Source organism: Phyllobates terribilis, unplaced genomic scaffold (assembly GCF_046119375.1).
Source record: "Phyllobates terribilis strain yellow unplaced genomic scaffold, ASM4611937v1 Scaffold_11__3_contigs__length_659146591, whole genome shotgun sequence".
Taxonomy (NCBI): domain Eukaryota; kingdom Metazoa; phylum Chordata; class Amphibia; order Anura; family Dendrobatidae; genus Phyllobates; species Phyllobates terribilis.
In genome coordinates, this window is record NW_027362771.1 from 99,571,847 (window position 1) to 99,595,277 (window position 23,431).

The window sequence follows — 23,431 nt, forward strand, 5'->3', positions numbered from 1 at the left end:
GACTTACATCTCTACAGAAGTCGTTGGGCCTGCCACTTCACCGGCTAAAATGCGATGTGCCTACCCGGTGGAATTCAACTCTGCACATGTTGCAGCGACTGTGGCAGCACCGACAAGCCCTGGTGCAATACGTTCTGACGTATAGCCTGGGCCAACGAGATTCAGAGGTGGGGCAAGGTCTCAGATCAGGGACCTATGCACCCTTCTGCACAGTTTTGAAATGGCGACGAAGATGTTTAGTGCTGACGATGCCATTATCAGCATGACTATTCCGGTGATTTACATGGTGGAGCACATGTTAAACAGAATTCGGAGTCAGGTGGTGGCACAAGAGGAGGTGGAGGAAGTAGAGGAGGAGGAGTTGTATGCGGAAGGGCTAACATCTGCAAGGTCCAGACGGTCGGCAGCACCAAGGCGGCAGGCATGTGAGGGTGGGGGAGATGGTTTTACCAGGGCGCATGGTAGCAGCCAAACTAGTGAGGAAGGTGTAGGAGCCCAGGAAGAAGTGGAGGACGAACTGATGGAAGACTCATCAGATGAGGGAGACCTTGATCACATTTCTGTTGTGCGAGGTTGGGGGGAGAGGACAGAGGAAGGAAGCATGATTGTTACCTCGCCACCAACACAACAGGGACTTGGTGCTCCTGGATGCGCAACACACATGAGTGCCTTCTTGCTGCACTACCTGCAACATGACCCTCGAATTGTGAGAATTAGAAATAATCCTGACTACTGGGTTGCCACACTGTTAGATCCCCGGTACAAAAGTAAATTTGCAGAAATTATTCCTGCCATAGAAAGGGATGCACGCATGCAGGAGTATCAGCAGAGACTGTTGCAGAATCTTACATGTGCTTTTCCACAAAATACCAGTGGTGCACGTAGTGAATCTCACAGTTCCAACTTGCCAACCGTGGGACCGTCAAGTGTTCAGCACTCAAACCGTAACAGAACCACAGTATCTGCTGGTAACATCAATTTTGCGGAATCATTTCACCACTTTTTTAGCCCATCCTTTGCAAGGCCACAGGAGACAAGAAGTCTGACACATAGTCAACGCCTAGAGACGATGGTACAGGAGTATCTCCAAGTAAACATTGAAGCCACGACTGTGTCACTGGACCCTTGCTCTTTTTGGGCTTCCAATCTGGATAAATGGCCGGAGCTAGCCACTTACGCCTTGGAGATCTTGTCATGCCCCGCAGCCAGCGTTCTGTCTGAACGTGTGTTCAGCGCTGCTGGTGGTGTGCTGACAGATAAGCGCACGCGGCTCTCCACTGATAATGTAGACAGACTTACGTTCATAAAGATGAACAAATCATGGATCCAAAACGACTTTTCTACCCCTGTGTCATCCTGGGGAGAGTAAAAGCTTGATGATTGGTTAAAATCACCCTACCAACCGTTTTAAGCTTTCAAATTACTAATCATGTTTATCTGTATCTTGACTGGAAAATAATTTGGGCTTTGTAGCAGTGTGCAGCACTGATCCTATTAGGCCATCTATACTAAAGCTTCACCAGATTTAAAATTAAAAATAATTTTTAGCTGCATCTAGCCCGGAAAATAATTTTGGGGCTCCGAGATGCGCAAGGCACATAAGTGCCTTCTTGCTGCACTACCTGCAGCATGACCCTCATATTGTCAGAATTCGAAGTAATCATGACTACTGGGTTGCCACACTCTTAGATCCCCCAAACTTTTCGATCAACCTTTTCATTTTAATAAAGACCAAAAAAATGGTCATTTTTGAAATTATAAGCATTAGCAGGTTGTTAGAAACTGAAATCAAACAGTTTTCAACTCAAAACTTTATTCTAGGTGATGTTACATTTTCACATAGGACCCCTTGTTCGAAAGGAGCTTCTGAACTCTCTCGTCCATTGAATTTGTCAGGTTTTGGATGGTTTCTGCTTCAATTGTTTTGCATGAGGACAGAATACCCTCCCAGAGCTGTTGCTTAGATGTGAACTGCCTCCCGCCATCATAGACACTCCTTTTAATGATGCTCCAAAGGTTCTGAATGGGGTAGAGGTCAGGGGAGCATGGGGGTCACACCATAAGTTTGTCCCCTTTTATGCCCATATCAGCCAGAGATGCAGATGTTTTATGTGCAGCATGAGATGGTGCATTATCATGCAGAAAAATGATCTTGCTGTGAAATACACGGTTCTTCTTCTTGAACCATGGCAGGAAGTGCTGTTTGAGAAAATCCACATACATTATGGAGTTCATCTTTAGCGCCTTCAGGGATCCTAAAGGGGCCGACAATCTCTCTCCCCATGATTCCAGCCCAAAACATTACTCCACCTCCTCCTTGTTGGCGCTGTAGCCGTGTTTGCGTGGGGTGTCCATCAACCAGCCATCCTCCACTCCATCCATCTGGACGATCGAGCGCTGCACGGCACTCATCCGTGAACAAAACAGTTTTGAAATCAGTCTTCATGTAATGTTTGGGCCACTGGAGCCGTTTCTGCTTGTGTGAAGTGGATAGAGGAGGTCGACAGGATGGCGCATGCACAGCTGCAAACCTCTGAAGGACCCTGCATCTTGTTGTTCGGGGAACGTTGGAGGCACAAGCAGCTTCAAAAACTTGTCTGCTGCTATGACAAGGCTTTTTTGCCGCTGCTCTTTCAACCTGACGTAATTGCCTGTAGGAAAGAGTCCTCAATTTGCCCTTATCAGCACGCACACGTGTGTACTGTGAATCAGCTACATACTTCTTGATTGCCAAGACACTTCATCCTGATCATCGCACAATGTTGATTGTAGTCATGCCTTGACCTAAACACTCCACAATTTGTTGCTTCTCAGCAGCCGACACATCCTTTTTCTTTCCCATTTTGGCAGAAAATGTAGGCTGCTTAATAATGTGAGAGAGCCTTCTTAAGTAGTCTTGCCTTTCATTGGACACACCTGCCAAACTAATTAGCACAGGTGTCTGCAATTGCTTACAGTGATATAAAGAGCCCTGACACACATCACCATCAATGAGTTTAACTGACAAACAAACAAATTCTTCCCTTATCACTCCTAAACACTTTTTGTATAATAATTTGGAACGCAGTGTACATGTGCTTTTCCACAAAACACCAGTGGTTCACGTAGTGAATCTTACAGTTCTAACTTGCCAACCGTGGTCTGTATGGAGTTGTTCAATAAAGGGCCCAAAATTAAGATAACATAGATGGGAGAGGTCTCTATGAATAGGAATTCCTAAGTATTTGATACCTTGTGAGGGCCAGGCAAAGGGAAAGTTGGACTGGATGGAATCCTATATGGATTTGGGGAGGGAGACATCGAGGGCCTCAGACTTCGCTGCATTGATTTTAAAATTTTACCATGTAACAAAGTGATCTATTTCAGCCATAACAGCATGGATGGATATATGTGATTGAGTGATATATACTAGGACATCATCAGCAAATAGAGAGCACTTGTACTCGGTGCCTCCCACCTCAATCCACCTAATATTGGGGTTATGGCGAATTGATGAGAGCAGGTGCTCCGTCACTAGGATGTATAAGAGAGGGGACAGAGGACATCACTGCCTTGTCCCATTGGTGATTGTGAAAGGTGATGAAAATGTTCTGACGCACTCCCTGGGCCTTGGGACACCCGGAGCCGGACCCTTTTTGGTGGATGCTGGTGGTTGTAGTCTTCGTGGCGGCGACCCAGTTCCGTGGCTCAGGGCGGTCAAACCAGTGGCGGAACTATTTATGTGGTTTTCATGTTTAAATGTCCGACTATGCCACCCGTGGATTGCGGTCAGAGTGAACCGCCGCTACAGGGCAGACCACTGTGGCTGGTGTTGTGGGTGCAGCAGAGCGTAGCATAACTCCCCACGGGAGGAGTATAGCCTCAGGGCAGTGTATGCGGAGGATGGGGGTGATGGTGCAGGGCAGCAGCAGTAACGACACGGAGTCAGTGATGCAGTTCAGGGCCTTTACTCACAGTTCTTATTATCCAGACCACGTCTGCAGGTAACGGCTGCCCACGTCGTACTGTGCTCACCAGGTGAGGGGCTCAGACAACTCCCAGATAACTTTGGAGCACTTCACAGGACCCCCTTTGTGTGTCCTTTGTCTGGCCTTTCTTACCAACACTTCTGTCCGGCTGCCTCGGGCCTCCTCTTGGTAAACTTGGCGCCAGTTTCCCTGACCCTATGTGGTGCCTTCCTAGCGGGTGTAGCGAGGGGCTGCGCCACATAAAATGTCAGAGCCTCCGGTTTCTAGCTGAGGGTCGTTTCCTGCCTCCACTAGTTCGGGGACCGGTCTCCCCCTTTGGCCTGACCCCTCCACGCAGGTGGATTCGGGCGTGCGGTGGCGACTCGCCCGTCCGCACCCCTGGGATCCCTTCATTCCTCGTTCCTGGAGCCTTCTCTGCTCCTCTTCCTTCCTTCTCCCTCTTCCAGGCCTGGGCCTCTGTTACTAGGCCCGCCTCCGGAGCAGAGCTCATGCAGAGCCCCTGCTCCCTGCCACTTCTGCTCAGACTTCTCTGCACTGAACTAAGATGGTGCCCACCTTTTATACTCCCTTCTCAATGCACCCAGGAACTGCTTCCTCCCTGCTCCTGCACTACAGGGTTCCCCTTCCTCAGTGTTCCCTCCCCCCACTCCAGCCAGGGACAGGGACTGTCGTGCCCATCTCAGGGGCATATTGGTCGCCCTGCCCCACGGCAATGTGGTGTAATGCATGCAGGTGTCGGGTCCTGATCCACACTCCATCCTTACCTGAGAGTGAGATATCACACCTCTGGGTGAGGTGCAATACGTCTGTAGCAACCGAGCCCTCAGGGTGCTACAGTTCCATTTATCTTCAGCCTATGTGACGTATTGCGATTCAGGGCCGTGATTTTGGCTATAAAAGGGTCCCCTAGACCCCTACCCCAAGCTTTTTAAGAGAATCATATATGGCGTGCCAGGAGACTCTATGGAATGCTTTCTCAGCATCCAACGAGAGTATCTAATTACAAATTTTTAACTGCATCTAGCCCAGGAAATACTTTGTGCCTAGTAGCAGTGTCTGCTAGTGAGCGGATTATCCCGGCTGTTAAGCAAGCTGCACCACCTGTAGTTTAGACACTTAATTTTTTCAAAGGAAATGCTTCGGGACCATGGGATACTTAGTGAAGAGCATCAGGAGGCACCCCAAGGCATAGGGGCTGGGACTGGCAGTAGGATGCCTTGCGGTGGACAGCCGAGCTCGATCCTTATAAAAGCTTTTTAACTGCAGCAGCTTTAGTGGACGCTACTGGAGCTGGAATTACCGCGGCTGCTGGCATGAGACTTGCCCTCCAATAGATCCTTGTAAATGGATTTAAAGTGTATTCATTCAAATTAGAGAGACAATTTAAATTAAAAAGCTTAGAGCTGCCTCCACCACAGGGGGGCTCGCTCGACCCACCAGCGGACAGGCACCAGTATTGGGAGAGGGGGGCTGGCCGTCAGGGTTCACCGCGGCTCTGGCACAAACCCGGCGACACGGAGGTGGCACGGGCAGGAGCGGACTGGCCGTGTCGGCTTCTCACTTTTTGGATTTTAGAAGGGCATGACATGCCTATATCTGTGTCTCCCCCTCCTTTTACTCCTCCACCTCTTTTATTTTCGCATGACTATATGTACTTGTCACTTTTCCATGTGTTAGTTATGTCTTCTGAGCAGTTTGTCAGCTTTTGGACACCTTTGAAGGTGTTTTCTATGTGTTTCTATGTGTTTTTGTTTGCCTGCCATTGGTTTTAACGGTGTTCGAAGGTGTTCGACGAACAGTTCGACGAACAGTTCGGCGAACACACGGGTGTTCGACGAACCGAACCGAACTCGAACACTACGGGGGTGGCTCAACACTACTAAGCACACAATTTCTATACTCTTTTGCAACTTAGTGCCAAAGCAAAAGTAAGTGAGTTATTAAAGTTACCCTGCCATTCTGATAGTTGTTCCTTAATTTTCTTTCCCGTTTCCTGCAGCCCATAATACATTTTTAATGTATTTTTTTAGCAGTTAATGACATTAGTGAACATTAATTTGGTTTTAAGCGTTTTGATAATTGATGCTATAATAGTATGATAATTTGCACTTAAAGGTTTTAATTGGATGGTTACATAAATCTCTGCCATCTCGCTCTTGATATAGACCTAAGGTGGCTTTGAAAACTTCACCAGTCCACCACCACTATTTTCTCATCCGCACTGATATGGTTGTTATACTTTATTAAAACATCACATCTACTTATATTTCATGAATTGTTCACTCACTCTTAGAAAGGCTTCTGGCCAGACAGTGTTTTGGGACCCCTCTATTTAGCATGCAGTCAGTTAACTTTGCTGGATATATCCCTAAGCAAAGCATTTGCATTAGGTCTTGTTTAGTGATTTCATTTTGCTTCAGCGCCAGTAAAATATTCTGTACAGATAACTTCTGTTTTGGAAATTCTTAAAGCTGCCTTCAAACTGTTGAAGTTTTCAGAGTATTGTTGGAAAAAGAAAGAAGAAATATATTGATCCTTTGAGTCCTGTGAGGATAACCTGCCTGAAGACACTGTTGAGAGCCTAGTGATTGAGATCACTCCTTCAAAACCTTCAGGCCACAATATAAACCAAAGTGCAAGATTAAAGGACACTTGAAGTAAGATGCGAATGAACACAGGTGGAATAATCCGGACGGAGTCAGTATGACCAATAGTTCTGAGATAAGAATCAGCTGCTTCCATGTAACAATATAAAGAAAATTGACTTATTACTGCTTTATGTGTATATTGGACCTTCAAGTTGTACCACTGGTATTAAACTAACTCTTCAATCTATACCATTTAAAGCAGAAAGATGAAACTGCCAACAAAAATCTGAGCTAAAAAACAAAGCTCAAAATGAGTCAGTGCGTAGATACTGTCTGCAATAGTCATGACACCACCATGTTACTACATTGTAATAATATATACAGTGGTGGCCAAAAATATTGGCACCCTTGCAATTCTGTCAGATAATACTCAGTTTCTTCCTGAAAATGATTGCAATCACAAATTCTTTGGTATTATTATCTTCATTTAATTTGTCTTCAATGAAAAAACACAAAAAGAATTGTCCTAAAGCCAAATTGGATATAATTCCACACCAAACCTAAAAAAGGGGGTGGACAAAAGTATTGGCACTGTTTGAAAAATCATGTGATGCTTCTCTAATTCGTGTAATTAACAGCACCTGTAACTTACCTGTGGCACCTAACAGGTGTTGGCAATAACTAAATCACACTTGCTGCCAGTTAACATGGATTAAAGTTGACTCAACCTCTGTCCTGTGTCCTTGTGTGTACCACATTAAGCATGGAGAAAAGAAAGAAGACCAAAGAACTGTCTGAGGACTTGAGAAACCAAATTGTGAGGAAGCATGAGCAATCTCAAGGCTACAAGTCCATCTCCAAAGACCTGAATGTTCCTGTGTCTTCCGTGCGCAGTGTCATCAAGAAGTTTAAAGCCCATGGCACTGTGGCTAACCTCCCTAGATGTGGACGGAAAAGAAAAATTGATGAGAGATTTCAATGCAAGATTGTGCGGATGGTGGTGGATAAAGAACCTCGACTAACATCCAAACAAGTTCAAGCTGCCCTGCAGTCCAAGGGTACAACAATGTCAACCCGTACTATCCGTCGGCGTCTGAATGAAAAGAGACTGTATGGTAAGATACCCAGGAAGACCCCACTTCTTACCCCGAGACATAAAAAAACTTACCTGAGAAAGCCTAAAATGTTTTGGAAGAATGTTCTCTGGTCAGATGAGACAAAAGTAGAGTTTTTTGGGAAAAAGCATCAACATAGAGTGTACAGGAAAAAAAAGAGGCATTCAAAGAAAAGAACACAGTCCCTACAGTCAAACATGGCGGAGGTTCCCTGATGTTTTGGGGTTGCTTTGCTGCCTCTGGCACTGGACTGCTTGACCGTGTGCATGGCATTATGAAGTCTGAAGACTACCAACAAATTTTGCAGCATAATGTAGGGCCCAGTATGAGAAAGCTGGGTCTCCCTCAGAGGTCATGGGTCTTCCAGCAGGACAATGACCCAAAACACACTTCCAAAAGCACTATAAAATGGTTTGAGAGAAAGCACTGGAGACTTATAAGGTGGCCAGCAATGAGTCCAGACCTGTATCCCATAGAACACCTGTGGAGAGATCTCAAATTGGCAGTTTGGAGAAGGCACCCTTCAAATATCAGGGACCTGGAGCAGTTTGCCAAAGAAGAATGGTCTACAATTCCAGCAGAGCATTGTAAGAAACTCATTGATGGTTACCGGAAGCGGTTGTTCGCAGTTATTTTGGCTAAAGGTTGTGCAACCAAGTATTAGGCTGAGGGTGCCAATACTTTTGTCCGGCCCATTTTTGGAGTTTTGTGTGAAATGATCAATGATTTGATTTTTGCTTCATTCTCTTTTGTGTTTTTTCCTTGCAAGCAAATTAAATGAAGATAATATTACCAAAGAATTTGTGATTGCAATCATTTTCAGGAAGAAACTGAGTATTATCTGACAGAATTGCAGGGGTGCCAATACTTTTGGCCACCACTGTATGTTTCAGATCACAGCATAGACTAACTTCTCACGGCATAACATAGGTTCGGATTACCCTATAAGTAAGAGAGTGTCATACAGTTCACCCAAGTTGAAGTAGCCAGCAAATCTTCAGCTCAGATGAAAACAACACTCCTGCTTGGTGGTATCAATAGGAAAAATACGGATATTCAGATGTTTTTTGAATAAAAAAATTAGTAGGGTTGTTGCACTCAGCTGGACTGTTTAAAGGGAACCTGTTATGTCCTATCTACTATCTACACTGTCCCCATCACGAACACGCTTTTTTCATTAAAATTGGTGGTAATATAATGAGTAGATAACACTTCATATACTTATATCCTACCTGCTCGTATTAATCATTGGGGTGTGATCCTGGTATTCAGTCATGGGCGGGCGCCGCATTCAGTCAGGGCTGGCACCACCTACGTATTTGAATTTTGCTCCCAGTGAGCACTGACATAAGTGGGGCGCTTGCACAGTTTTACATGGCCAGCCTCGGCTCCCTGCGCATTTGAAGTGAGTCTGTGTAGTTCACAGCTTCACTGCGCATGCGCCGTGACGAGCGGCTCCTCGCGCGTGCGCAGTGATGCTCTGTAGTTCACAGCTTCACTGCGCATGCGCTGTGACGAACGGCTCCTCGCGTGTGAACAATGAGGCTTGTAGTTCACAGTTTCACTGCACATGCGCTGTGACGAGAGACTCCCCGCGTGTGCACAGTGAAGTTTCCAGCTTAACTGTGTGTGGCCGGAACCACTCGTCACAGCACATGCGCAGTGAAGCTGTGAACTACACAGCCTCACTACGCACATGCAGGGAGCCGAGGCTGGGGATATAAAACTTCACAAGCTCCCCACTTATATCAGCGCTAGCCGGGCGCAAAATTCAAATACGTGGGCGGCGCCAGTCCTGCCTGATGTGGCACCACCCCTGACTGAATACCAGGATCACACCCCTATGACTAAAATGAGGAGGTATGATTATAAGTATATAAAATGTTACATACTCATTATATTACCACCAATTTTAATGAAAAAAGCATGTTAGTGATGCACATTGCATCACTAACAACGCTATGGGGGCATTGCAGATAGTAGATAGGACATGACAGGTTCCCTTTAACTCTCTCAGTGACCAGCATCTATCTAAAGAACATGGGTTGACCCACCTCAATCTCTTGGTCAGTGGAAGGTCAGACAAAGAAATGAGACTCACTTCAAAACACATGTGACTTACTTTATGACTACACAAATAGGAGAGCAAAATATAAATGTCAGATATATGCCAGAAATATCTGAAATGGGAAAATCCCATTTATTGATATTCTATAGACCTGTCTAGTGAAATTCCTAGTTTATAAACTATTTGTAGAAGCTACAGTAACTATAATGCGAATCTTGCTTTAGAACAATACAAACAACATTTTATTTCCCTTTGGTTCTTTTTTTTAACTTTTTGTTAATTTGATAAACTGCCATAAACATTAATATAATATCTTGTCTTAAGACTTAGATGATTTAAAATGCATTTCATATTAGTCATTCTTTATTGTGCAGCCTAGAATACTTACAGGCAATTCGGATAAATGCCTTCTGACTTTTGGAGGTTCCAGAGGAGCTCCAAGCTACACAATGACACCAATATTCTTCCAGCCCAAAAATCTTCTCCACTTGCTGCCTAGAGATGTCAATTCTCACTTCCATTACAGGGAGACCTAAATAATAGAGATAAAAAAATCATCAGTGGACAGTAACAATAAATAAATGCATACATTGTATCATAAATCTTATCCACTATACAGCTGTGTTACACTGTAACCTGTTTCTACGGCCAAAATATCCCGGGATGTATGATGCAAGATGATAAACAAACATAAAAAAGTCTTTGATTTGGCTGTGGACCAACCATTACCAAGAGGCTCCCAAGGTTAAGAAAAGTATCTGTTAATCCTTCTGCTATCCCTCAAAAAGTAGGTAGAGAGGAACCAGGATAAGGCGCTTCCACTGAAGTAATGAGGACTCCAAAGATAGGAAAATTAGCTAAATTCCAACGAAACGTGGATAGAACATGGAGTGGATAACTCCAACAGTATCAGTATATATATATTTTCATTTAAAAACCGTTACGGTTAAAAACAACGCGCTTCAGCTAACCAGCCTTCATCAGGTGTATAAAGTAAAATATCAAAATCAACCCACTTATACTTTTTCTGTTCTAAAGTGGACAGGATCTTCAAGATGTTAATTCACTCATTTGATTCTTTTTTTTTATATATACTGTGACATGCAGAAGTAGCGCTGTTGCTTTAAAAGCATTCAGCAATTATTAGAAGTAACACAAGCACATGAGACGGCAAGTGTTGTGCTCCAGAAGCATACAGCAACTAGAGGGGTTAAAACAGTCACAGGAGAAGGGGAGTGTTTTAGCAGAGCCCCAAGGGGATTGTGGGGAAGTTGTTTACTGTCTGGCTGGAGCCAAAGAGAAAGGTGGTGTGTGTGATTTGTATCTCACAGAACCGCCCCTGCAAGTAAAAAGGATTCAAGTCAGGAGTGAAGCTAAGCACAGGTCAGGTAGAGTTCCTGAACTTGCAGTGCAGAGTATTGTCAGACAGAAAGATAAGGACTGGAAGAAATGGTGTCACAGGGATCATCTCCCTCAGCAAACCCTCCCCCCTCCTCCATCTCACTGTGCTGGAAAGAATGCTGTGTTCATTAATGTGCACTTGCATTAGAACTGTGCTGTCCTGTACTACCGGGAAGATTGTGAACTGCTGTGCTGTTTGTCACTGGAGCCTGTTGCTCATAAGACTTAACTTGCACTGGGTGTGCGGCTTCTTATTAAATGCTACTGTTGTACCGTTTATGAGGACTGTTGTCAAGTGTGTCTGGTCAGCAAGTGAAACAACCTACGTGTCTGAGCCTGAGGGTCAATACCCCTGTGTGCCTGAGAGAAGCTGCAGTACATGGTCCATGGTTGATCTGAGTAACGGTTCCCCCAGGATTCCAAAGAATTCATGTAATCTGTCTCACCCCTATCTGAACCTAGCGGTATGCGTGTAACAATACAGTTGAAACCCGAAGTTTACATACACTGTATAAAAAGACACATATGCATGTTTTTCTCAATATCTGACATGAAATCAGAATAAACCTTTCCCGTTTTAGGTCAATTAGGATTACCATAATTTGTAATATTTGCCAAATGCCAGAATAATAATAAGAGAGAGAATGTTTTAAAGCATTTGTGTCTTTTTATATAGTGTATGTAAACTTCTGGTTTCAACTGTATAAACACATATCAACAGAACAAAACTATACAAACACTACTAATTAAATATTAAAGAAATCAAAAATATTTACTACAATTAAGACATAAATCCAATAGTGAATATATAGACAAATGTATGTCTGCGTTACTTTGTTGCAGTCCATATGTAAGATATGGAAACCTACAGGACCCAACAAAGTAAGGAAAGCATTGTCCCTTTTAAAAAACAGACACCCTAAATCATGAATAGATTACAAGTGTATAGGGGCATTTTTGTTTAACACAGTTCCCCTGGATACAACACACCGTCGCACAGCAGATATTCCACTTATCATGCTATAAACGGCGCCAATAAATCATGAATGGCGTACAAGTATATTGGGGCATTTTTATATAGTGCAATTCCCCTGGACACCACACACCGCACCCGGATGATGTAGTGGTGTCTCTTATCCATGTTGGGTTTGGTAGTTGATTGATCTGGACTCCGGGGTGGAACAAGTGGAATGTTGCTTATTCCCTATATTTTAAATACTACGCTTAGATAGCGCTGTCTTATAGCTATAATATATAACTTAAAAAAAGATATAATTTTTACTGATAATATTATTTAGACACTGCACACATAGAAGTCATCTAAACGTGAAAAAATAAAAAAGTTTGTTTCCATTAGAAAATGGATTAATGAATCAAACTCTGGATTTTTTTAAAAGGGATCTTGTCATGTTGGATAATGCTATTAACCTGCATATATAGGGTTAATCTGTAGGTTTGGAGGGCTAGCGCGGGCCATTATACAGTGTGAGACCATTATACTGTATGGAGGGCTGTGTGGGGGTCACAGTTGGGGGATCATACTGTGTTGGGGTCACCATACTTTGCCTTGGGAGTTGAAGTGGGGTACAATAGGGTCATCATACAGTGCATGTGGAGGCTAATGTGGAGGAATTCACTATGGGGGTATCATACTGTGCTTGGGGGCACTTCTGGTGGCATCATACTGTATGAGAGCAATGAAAGAGGAATCTAGGACTTCAGCATAAGAAAATTACAATGTAAAGGCTGAAAAGTTGTGAGATCTGCTCTTCTGTGAACCTGACAAATATATATATATATATATTTTTTTTTTTTGGGGGGGGGGCCATTTAGAACTTCTGCTGTGGGGCCCTATTATTTCTATGTACGCCTCTGCACACGCAGTATGCTGTGATTGTTTTTTCATGCCGAATCAGATCTTAGCTGCCTCATAACATAACATAACATTGGTCCAAGTGCTTTAGGATAAAACATCGCACTCGGTCGTGTCATACGCTCATGTCAGCGAGCCCTATGACTGAAAGAGGTGGCTCTCAGGAGGAATAACGTTTGTTTTCTCCTTAGAGTCACACTTTTGTATAGTGACACTGGCACCTTTCTAATGCTATTAACCTGCAGATTAACCTTCCATCTGCAGGTTAATAGTGTTATCTCACGTGACAGGTTCCCTTTAACTGGCAATCAATTTCTTTCCATTGAAAGATATAAAACAATAAAGAAAAAATGATGGACCCCCTCCCTCTAAATCATTTAATGCAAGAAGTTTGCCTAATTTTATATTATTGTAAAGTATCAAGACTTCATCCATTGCCAAGTACAAATGCAATGCTCTTTGTAGGGTCATGCAGTGGCATAAAAGGCCATCTTTTTTTAGCTCCTTACTACTCCTTGGTTGATAAAGCATTTGGATGTATTCCTATTATTACTGGAAGCAAGTCTCAATACATACATATATTCAAGATCATTGTCTGTTTTCCGTGAATGAAAATAACTGGTATTCTATCAGATGCTTAGAATCTCGACACATCTAGTCCTGTTTACAGCACAAAGTTGAATACAACTGCATGTAGTGTAGATAATCCTCTGTGAGCCAAGCAGCCTTGACTTCTGGTGTACATACTTTGTCTAAAGTGTTACATTGTGGCAAGCTAAACACCAATGTTCCCTTTATGCTGAGCAATCTGGAAAGGAAAGGGTTAAAATATACCAATGATGTAAAGAAGGCCAATTAGAAATAAAGCTGTCTGCAGTGTGTGATATGTTTTAACTATCATTTCCAGAGCTCACAGTTTAAAGGAAACCATGATTAGGACTGGACAAGATATTACACATAAAGAGTTATTCTAATAATAATAATAATATAATATGTTTTTTTATTTCTAAAGCACTAACATATTCCGCAGCACTTTACATTTCTCAGGTTGTCTCTTTAGCATAACACAGCTCCAGTCTCTTGTTGCTGGTGTGGGGGGGTGGGCACTCCTCTGTGAGTGACAGTTCTGGTTCAGTAGCTTCGTCCTACTGCTGAGCTTATGCTACTGCCACACATTATAGGTCTGTTAGTACTTGGTTGTAGTCAGCACTATTATCATTATATTTACACACAGAGATAACTGGGCCTTTGAACAAGTGAACTGTGATTAGGAGAACTGCTCTGGAAAATACCAATGCTGGGGGCTGGTGATTTGCAGGACTGATAGCAGGTCAGGAGAGGGAGGGTGAGAAATGATGTACTGCATATGAAGGCTGAATGCAGGGGATGAGGAGCAATGCATTACATATGAATGCTGTATGTAGTTGCTGAGGAGCGTGTACTACAGACAGAGGCAGTATACAGAGGCTGAAGAGCATGTACTGTAGATGGAGGCTGTATACAGGGACTAAGCAGCATGTCCTGAAGATGAAGGCTGTGTATAGAAAGGCTGAGGAGTGATGTACTACAGATAGAGGATGTATAGAGGGGCTGAGGAGCATTGTACCACAGATGGAAGAATGATGTATGGAGATGGAGGCTGTATACAGTAGCTGAGGAGCATGTACTGCATATTGAGGCTGTATACAGGGGCTAAAGAGTGAAGTACTGCAGATGAAGGCTGTATAGAGAGGCAGAGGAGTGATATGCTGAATATAGAGGCTATATATGGTAGAGTTGAGAAGCAATGTACTACATATGGGGGCTGTATATGGAGGAGGTGAGGAGTGAAGTACTGCATGGTGGGATTATATATAGAGGAGGCTGATAGGAATAAATCTGAAGCCTCATCACAATCTTTAAGATGTGGTCATGGAGCTGCACACCTCTTCATGCTTCCTACCGGAGCACAGAACTTGTGGGCAAGGAGACGGCATTGTCAACTGCTTTGACGTTTGGTAGGTGTGATTGATCACTCGTACAGTAGTACTCAGGTTGTTGAACACTGCTGCCAGTCGGCTACTGGTTTGTCTGCATCTGGTTGTTTTACACTGGTGGTATTGCTCAACTGGTTATGTATTTAATAAGACAAAGTGATCTGGATCTTTTGGGATGGAATATGGCGATTGATTTAGGTAAAATATATCTAATTATACTACAGGTGTACACTGTGTGGGATGTTATAATCTGGGGGGTGGTTAAAAGGTTAAACAAATAAAGCTATCTATTGTTCATAGAATAGGAGATAATTTGATTATCAAGGGGGTCTGACCATTGGGACCCCCAGTGATCCTGAAACCATCCTGAATGGAGCAAAGGTGCACATGCTCAGCCTTTCCCCATTTATTGTGTATGAGACTGCTGGAAATAGCTGGGAGTCTTTGTATATGCAACTACACTGTATTGAGGAGGACCGGATTCCAGAGCCCCAGTGATCGGCATGTTATCCTCTGTCTTATAGATAGAGGATAACTTCATTTTTTGGGAATAACCCTTTAATTAATTTTACAGGAGTTGGGTGATTATAATCCCAGGGGTAGAAGAATAATTATTGTAGGGAGGTATGTTACAGTCTAGGGGGTTGATGAATTATTATGTAAAGAGGGAGTGGGATTACAATCCAAGAGAAGTGGTGGCTGACTACTGCATGGGGTGGCCTGTTATAACATGGGTAGTCAGGATTAATTATGCAGGGGGGTTGTTATACTTTGGGGTGGGGGTTTTATACTTCAAGGGTCTATGTGATTGTAATGGTGTGGTGTCTCAAGTTGAAAGTCGTTCTATGTAGAATTAGAAATCAAGTGCAAATTCATTGCTTATTGTTACTGGCTGCATAATTTTGTTGAAAGTACACAGCTATTAACAACACAAATATAGACAGAAACAACTACTACCGCGCTAAACAGGGAATGTACTGCACTGCTTGGATGCATACACGGAAGTTAGGAAGGGGGTGGTGATGGATTGGGGAATAATGTAAGTGATTCCTACCAACACGTTTGATTAAAGTGTAACTGCACACTGGTTATTCGTAGTATGTGCACTATAGGTAATCCTTTTTGAAGTGCCTCAAGCCTGTGATTGAAAGGAGATGCACTAAAGTTAAGGGTTAATATTTTCTTAAACCCGCTGGTGATATACAGTAGGTGCCCAATATAGTGCAGCTAAAGAACAGTAAGTAGAATTACTTACTGTGAGAAGACAGGTCAGCCCCAAAAAAGATTGGCCCAAGTAATAGAGTCTTTGTGCGGCTGTGGGATCTAAGGCTGTGGCTTTCATCAGTAGGCGGTGCGCAATATGCCTGTGCTGGTCTTACTTGAGCCGGTGGTATGGAACAGGAGTGTCCTCCCATAAATATCCCTCCCTCCAGCTCTGCGGAGATGTTTGAAAAGCGACGCCCTACGCCAGAAAGAGCTGTCGCGTACTCGCGGGGCTGGTAGGGGGCATGTGGCAACGTGACATCACAGCCGGGAGTATGGAGTCTGGTAAGTCCACAAACAACCGACGCGTTTTGAAGGACGCGGTCCTTCTTCCCCAAGTTGTGGCTTACCCAGACAAACGGTCTATAAATAGCCTTGCTCATAAGACTGGCCTACTGTTACCCAATGGAGCCGCAAATGTGATAAAGGAGCCCATAGAGCCCCATGAAAAGCCATATAGAAGATAGTGAAGAAAATGTAAAAGGGCATACCAGAGAGGACAAACATTTAAAAGAGACATGCATTTAGAGGAGACAAGCCCTCCAAAATTGAAGACAGGATGTGCAGAATCTTTAAGCAGTCAAAGTAGTTAAAAACAGTATTTATTAAATACATTAAATTAAAACCCATTGAAATGTATGTGTGCTTTAAAATGTCCTGCAAATACAGTTCAGTGTCTGATTAATTGCAAACTTTCTTATTTTCCTGCTGTCTAACTATTCCAATTTCATAACATGATCCAGGGGGAGTTGGAAAAAATGAAGTTTATCCGGGCACTGCCATAAAGGGAGACTCGTGGGGATGAGCGGACCCGTGGAAGTTCAGATTCTGGTAACCTCCCCGAACTTTATTCCAAAGTTCGGTTTGGGTACCAGAACTGTACCCAAACTTCAACCAGAACCAGAACCCCATTGAAAAAAATGGGGACCTGGACTTTTGAGCTGCAAAATTCTCTCTCTCCCTCTGCAACAGACTTTCCCGAAACTCAGACCATTGCAATAGACTTCCGGGGAATGTCTGTGTTCAGTGTTTAGCACTAGACTGTAACTGTCTAGTACAAATGCCATACTTTTCGGCTTCGCTCATCTCTAGTGATGAGCCGGATGGTAAGTAAGAATTTTTTATTATTTTCTAATGGTAACAAGACTATGTGTTTCTGGGACGATCTGTCCCCTTCATCAGGTATAGTTAGACAAGAAGCCAGTCACTGTTTTTTCTATCAATCTGTAACATCATACCAGGAGTGGTGGATTCTTTACTTAACTTGTTCCTGACAGAAACACTATTATGAACAATTTAAAAATCCAAAATGATTCTCTACTTGCCAGCCTTTGGAACCTATCATAAAATTTCTCTGAAATCTGTTCTAGCATCAGTAATCTCAAACTGTCGGGATTCTTTCAATGTATGTGGAAAAAATTTCCTGGACAAACTATGATTTGTTACTCCATTTCTTATATTTGATCCATGCTTGTTCATTCTGATGTGAACAGATAGGATAGTACGTCCAACATATTGCAAGTTGCAACTACATTGAAGTAGTAGTATCACAATTTAAAAATTGCTTGATTAAAAAGGTTTCCCCTGTGATCATAGAAGAAAAATGTTAACACCCATGTACAACCATTTTACAACTTTAGCATTTAGATCCATCACAGTTATAAGTCCCTGTGAGTTCGGGAAAAAGGGTTAACTGGTTACTTGTTTGCACCTCAGGTCTCTTATTGCTAAACTGTAATTATATTATATTATATTTATCAAGGGGGATTGTCTTTCAAAACAATTCAGGGAGGATCACTCGCAAAAGAAGAAAAGTTCTCTAACTGACACTACTTTCAATAAATCACATGAGACAATCAAAAATTCTAGTTCTATCAAAAATCTTACCTGAAAGTCCCAATATAGTTTTTAGGAGGAATATGAACCTAAAAAAACATATTGCATCAAGCTGGATTAGCAATAAGAGACATATGGTGCAAACAAGTAACCAGTTAACAATTTTTCCCGAACTCACAGGGACTTGTGGGGGATCTAAATGCCAATGTTGTAAAATGGTTGTACATATTGGAGTTTTTTCTGTCTCTCTGTTAGGGTTCATGCAGATGGAGCTTTTTGAATGCAGTCAAAAACAACTAGTTTTCTAAAGGAAACAGCTCTAGGAAATGCTCTTCTTTGAAGAGTTCTTGGAGGAGTTTTTGGTTTCCTGATGCATTTCCTAAAATGGTTTTGAAAAGTTTTTGAAGCATTTTGGAAGAGTTTTTTTTCCCTGAAGCATTTTTTGCATCCATTTGACTAGACAGTGCCTACTTTGGAGTGGATTCCATCAGAAGATGCTTCAAAAAAGTGACATGCATTTTCTTTTTTTAACCACTGGGCGTTTTTTTTATACCTGAAGAGGAAAAAATGCTCAAAAGACTGAACATATTTACAGCAAAGCGGATACAATAGAAATGAATAAGACATTTTTTCAAGCATTTTTAAGTGATTTTTGAGGCATTTTTTGAACTCAAAAAAACTCAAAAAACTAAATATGCACAAACTATTATAATACCTGATAGAAATAGAATGTGTCATGTTTCACTGGATTCCTCCAGGACAGAAAACCTGGTATCATATTAAAACATTTGTCACGGGCATATCAGTTTCTACACACAGTTCTGCCATGTGGATGAACCCTATAAAAACTATTATTATGCTATAATATAAGAGGTAGTCCTCTCTTTAGGGCATATACACGTCAGAGAGGCTTTTCCCCTTCTATATGATTCCTGTGGATCAATCATGTTGATTGGGAGCCATATAATATTACATTTTTTCCATTCTGACCAATGTAGAGGAATAGTATGTCTGTCTACGTCCACCGTCCGCCATGTCAGCTGTTCAGTGATGGGCAAGGAGATAGATATATCAACTAATTGCTGCGCCAGTTTTTTTTTAAATAAAAAGAAGTTGTTATAAACCATTTAATCTTTATTTATATAAATCCATAAAACCACTTTTTAAGAGCAGAGGAAAATATTTAGTGCACTGAAAAAAATTATGTAGATATAGTATCCAATCTGCAAATTGCCAGGAAAATTCTAGAGGTCCGATGGAAGAGACTTTACTTATTGAAATCACTTAAAGTTGACTACTTGACAATTTATTATTTTTTAACTGCATGCACTTGAAGCCCAGGCTGAGAAGTTGAAGAATAAGTAGCTGGTACATAGATTTAGTTTAAAATTTATGCCACATAATTCTGTAGATACAACTGAAAATCCAGATTTGCCGCCAGGACTGACAGGTGAGCTGTGCTTTTGTATGAGGAGTTAGATTTAAACCTTATTTTTTGCGGAAAAGGAGACATGAAAATAAAGAGATGAGGATTAGAGTATGAAGAGCATAAATAAAATAACTCTCATGAATTTAAAGTGTACTGTGGTAGAATATAACCTACAAATTCTTAGTAATTGAATAAATGTGCTTTGATCTATTATTGCATTGTAGAAGCGGGTATTCGGCACAGTGTGCCGCCATTGTAGCTGCCGGGGTGCATCTTCTGAACTCTCCTCAAGGAAGAGTAAGCAGAGTTCAATGCGGTATTTGCTGATTTAAATACACTGCTCAAAAAAATTAAGGGAACACTTAAACAACAGAATATAACTCCAAGTAAATCAAACTTCTGTGAAATCAAACTGTCCACTTAGGAAGCAACACTGATTGACAATCAATTTCACATGCTGTTGTGCAAATGGAATAGACAATAGATGGAAATTATTGGCAATTATCAAGACACCCTCAATAAAGGAGTGGTTCTGTAGGTGGGGACCACAGATCACATCTCAGTACCAATGCTTTCTGGCTGATGTTTTGGTCACTTTTGAATGTTGGCTGTGCTTTCACACTCGTGGTAGCATGAGACGGACTCTACAACCCACAGAAGTTGTTCAGGAAGTGCAGCTCATCCAGGATGGCAGATCAATGCGAGCTGTGGCAAGAAGGTTTGCTGTGTCTGTCAGCGTAGTGTCCAGAGGCTGGAGGCGCTACCAGGAGACAGGCCAGTACACCAGGAGACATGGAGGGGGCCGTAGGAGGGCAACAACTCAGCAGCAGGACCGCTACCTCCGACTTTGTGCAAGGAGGAACAGGAGGAGCACTGCCAGAGCTCTGCAAAATGACCTACAGCAGGCCACAAATGTGCATGTGTCTGCACAAATGGTTTGAAACCGACTCCATGAGGGTGGTATGAGGGCCCGACGTCCACAGATGGGGGTTGTGCTCACAGCCCAACACCATGCAGGACGCTTTGCATTTGCCACAGAACACCAGGATTGGCAAAGTTGCCACTGGCGCCCTGTGCTCTTCACAGATGAAAGCAGGTTCACACTGAGCACACGTGACAGGCGTGACAGAGTCTGGAGACGCCATGGAGAGCGATCTGCTGCCTGCAACATCCTTCAGCATGACCGGTTTGGCAGTGGGTCAGTAATGGTGTGGGGTGGCATTTCTATGGAGGGCTGCACAGCCCTCCATGTGCTCGCCAGAGGTAGCCTGACTGCCATTAGGTACCGAGATGAGATCTTCAGACCTCTTGTGAGACCATATGCTGGTGCGGTTGTCCCTGGGTTCCTCCTAATGCAGGACAATGCCAGTCCTCATGTGGCTGGAGTGGGTGAGCAGTTCCTGCAAGATGAAGGCATTGAAGCTATCGACTGGCCCGACCATTCCCCAGCCCTGAATCCGATTGAGCACATCTGGGAGATCATGTCTCGCTCCAAACACCAACGTCACGATGCACCACAGACTGTCCAGGAGTTGGCGGATGCTTTAGTCTAGGTCTGGGACGAGATTCCACAGGAGACCATCCGCAACCTCATCAGGAGCATGCCCAGGCGTTGTAGGGAGGTCATATAGGCACGTGGAGGCCGCAAACAATACTGAGCCTCATTTTGACTTGTTTTAAGGACATTACATCAAAGTTGGATCAGCCTGTAGTGTGTTTTTCCACTTTAATTTTGGGCGTGACTCCAAATCCAGGCCTCCATTGGTTAATAAATTTGATTTCCATTGATGATTTTTGTGTGATTTTGGTGTTAGCACATTCAACTTTGTACAGAACAAAGTATTCAATGAGAATATTTCATTCATTCAGATATAGGATGTGTTATTTGAGTGTTCCCTTTATTTTTTTGAGCAGTGTATAAAGGATCTCATATTTTTGGCCCATATTCACAGAAAAAATACTATAAATATAATATATTAAGGTGGTGGATGATATCTCATGTGACATAACATATATCAGGTTACTTGTCTTCATATACATAAATGTTTCCACCTTTAACTTTTCTCGAATTTTGCTAAGAGCACATTTATATTATATTAGTGCTCAGTGCTGAGTATTTTGTTTGAAGTTTACATTTTAATACCCGAAAATTATTCAAACGTACCCCATGGTGTATCCATTCACTTTGTTGGGAGAACCTAATTTGTCCTCCCGACCAGTCCCTTTTTATGGGTGGCAGATGGCTAAGAAATGATATGTGGAATAGGCATTTGTCACAACCAGAAAGTAAAAATATTTACATGTTATTGTGTGTTTTAAAAGAGTTATTTCCCCTAAAAAACAGGTTAGCCCCTAGTTAGAATATAGAAGATAACTTGCTGATCACTGTGGGGGCGACCATTGAGACCCCCAGCAATTTCGAAAATGGCATTTATAGGATGGGGATAGCTTGTTTTTTGGGGAATAACCATTAACATTTGCATTATAGGTGATGAAAAGCTAATGCAAAAGAGAAAGAAATTCGCAGGCACCATTCAATCTCGTGTACATTAGTGCAGCCTCCTGGAACTGATTACAGCTTGCAAACGCTAGGATCAACAGGTGCACCACTCAAGTATTTCAAAGTCTCTGTGAAGTCAAAAAAGTAGAGGACAGGATGGCACTCTGAATTCCCATAAAAACTCTTCTTTATTGTCTCAATTTAAAACATGGATGCAGGGGAGCGGGTCACCATCAGGACGACGGCTGTTTCACATCTAACCAACTCTTCAATGGGTCCAGGTTGATGAATAGCTAATGAATGGCATCCGTCAAGTCGCCTCATTGAACATACACATTTTTTGTTTAGGATCTTGCACCCAATACTTGGGGATATATCAGATTTAGAAACAAAGAAAGAATTGACACACAAAACCACACACACATATTCCATTTATGTATATATTATACAGAATATACTGAACAGAGGGGGGCATGACAATTTCTTCTTTTGCTGAATGTGACCTTGAATCAATGATCAAAGTTGATTCTGCAGGTAATCAATCATTATATAATAGCATTATTTCTGCGCTAAATGGCTGAATACAACAGGAACTGTATAGAAGCATTATTTGACATTATATGTCAATATTCGGGTATAATTTTTTGGCCAAAATTATTGTCTATATTGATACACGAAATGGCCCTACTTTGCCCTCAATACAAGAAACTGAATTGACTTATTGGCTTTCTACCCTGTCTCATACATGAGTTTCCAAAAATGTATATCCCTTTATAAAGTCAACACAGATTAATAGGGCATATACAGTGCTGCTTGTCATTATTGGAACCCCTTCATTTTTTCATAGACTGTACAATATCTTCAGAAATAAATGGAAATGTACCAAAGTTATAACCTCAGGATTTTTTAATTAGTGGTCCAAAGTAATACAACAATAAAACATTGATTTTCAACTTTCATGCTGCAATTTCAAAGAAGAAACAGAATAAACATCATGTGCAGCAATAAAGGCACCCCTAATTAATACTTGGTTGCACACCCTTTAGCATTGTTGATAGCCTTCAAACATTTCTTGTAGCCATCTATAAGCTTCTTGCATTTCTCAGCTGGAATTTTCTCCTAATCTTCCTTTGCAGTTTGTTCAAGCTCTTGAATCACCCCAAAGATTTTCAATGGGATTGAGGTCAGGACTCATTGCTGGCCATTTTAAAACAGTCCATTTTTTCTTTTTCAAACATTCCTGTGTACTTTTAGATGTGTGCTTTGGGTCATTGTCTTGCTGGAGGACCCATGATCTTCAAATCAAACCAAGTTTTCTTACACTTCACTCTAAAATCTCTTGATAATTCTCAGATTTCATGACTCCTGTAATACAGTCAAGACCTCCAGTACCAGACACAGAAAAGCAACCGCA

At 42.3% G+C, this 23,431-nt stretch overlaps 1 protein-coding gene across 4 annotated transcripts in view; it reads right to left on the minus strand.

Moving 5' to 3' along the window:
* The window catches only part of UNC5A (unc-5 netrin receptor A), a 598,360-nt gene that overhangs the window by 225,425 nt on the left and 349,504 nt on the right, over positions 1-23,431 (minus strand). For all 4 annotated transcript variants that reach the window (XM_073651368.1, XM_073651367.1, XM_073651370.1 and 1 more), the window contains one exon: positions 10,128-10,271. In XM_073651368.1, the coding sequence (XP_073507469.1) occupies positions 10,128-10,271 (144 nt within the window). The remainder of the gene's footprint in view (positions 1-10,127; positions 10,272-23,431) is intronic.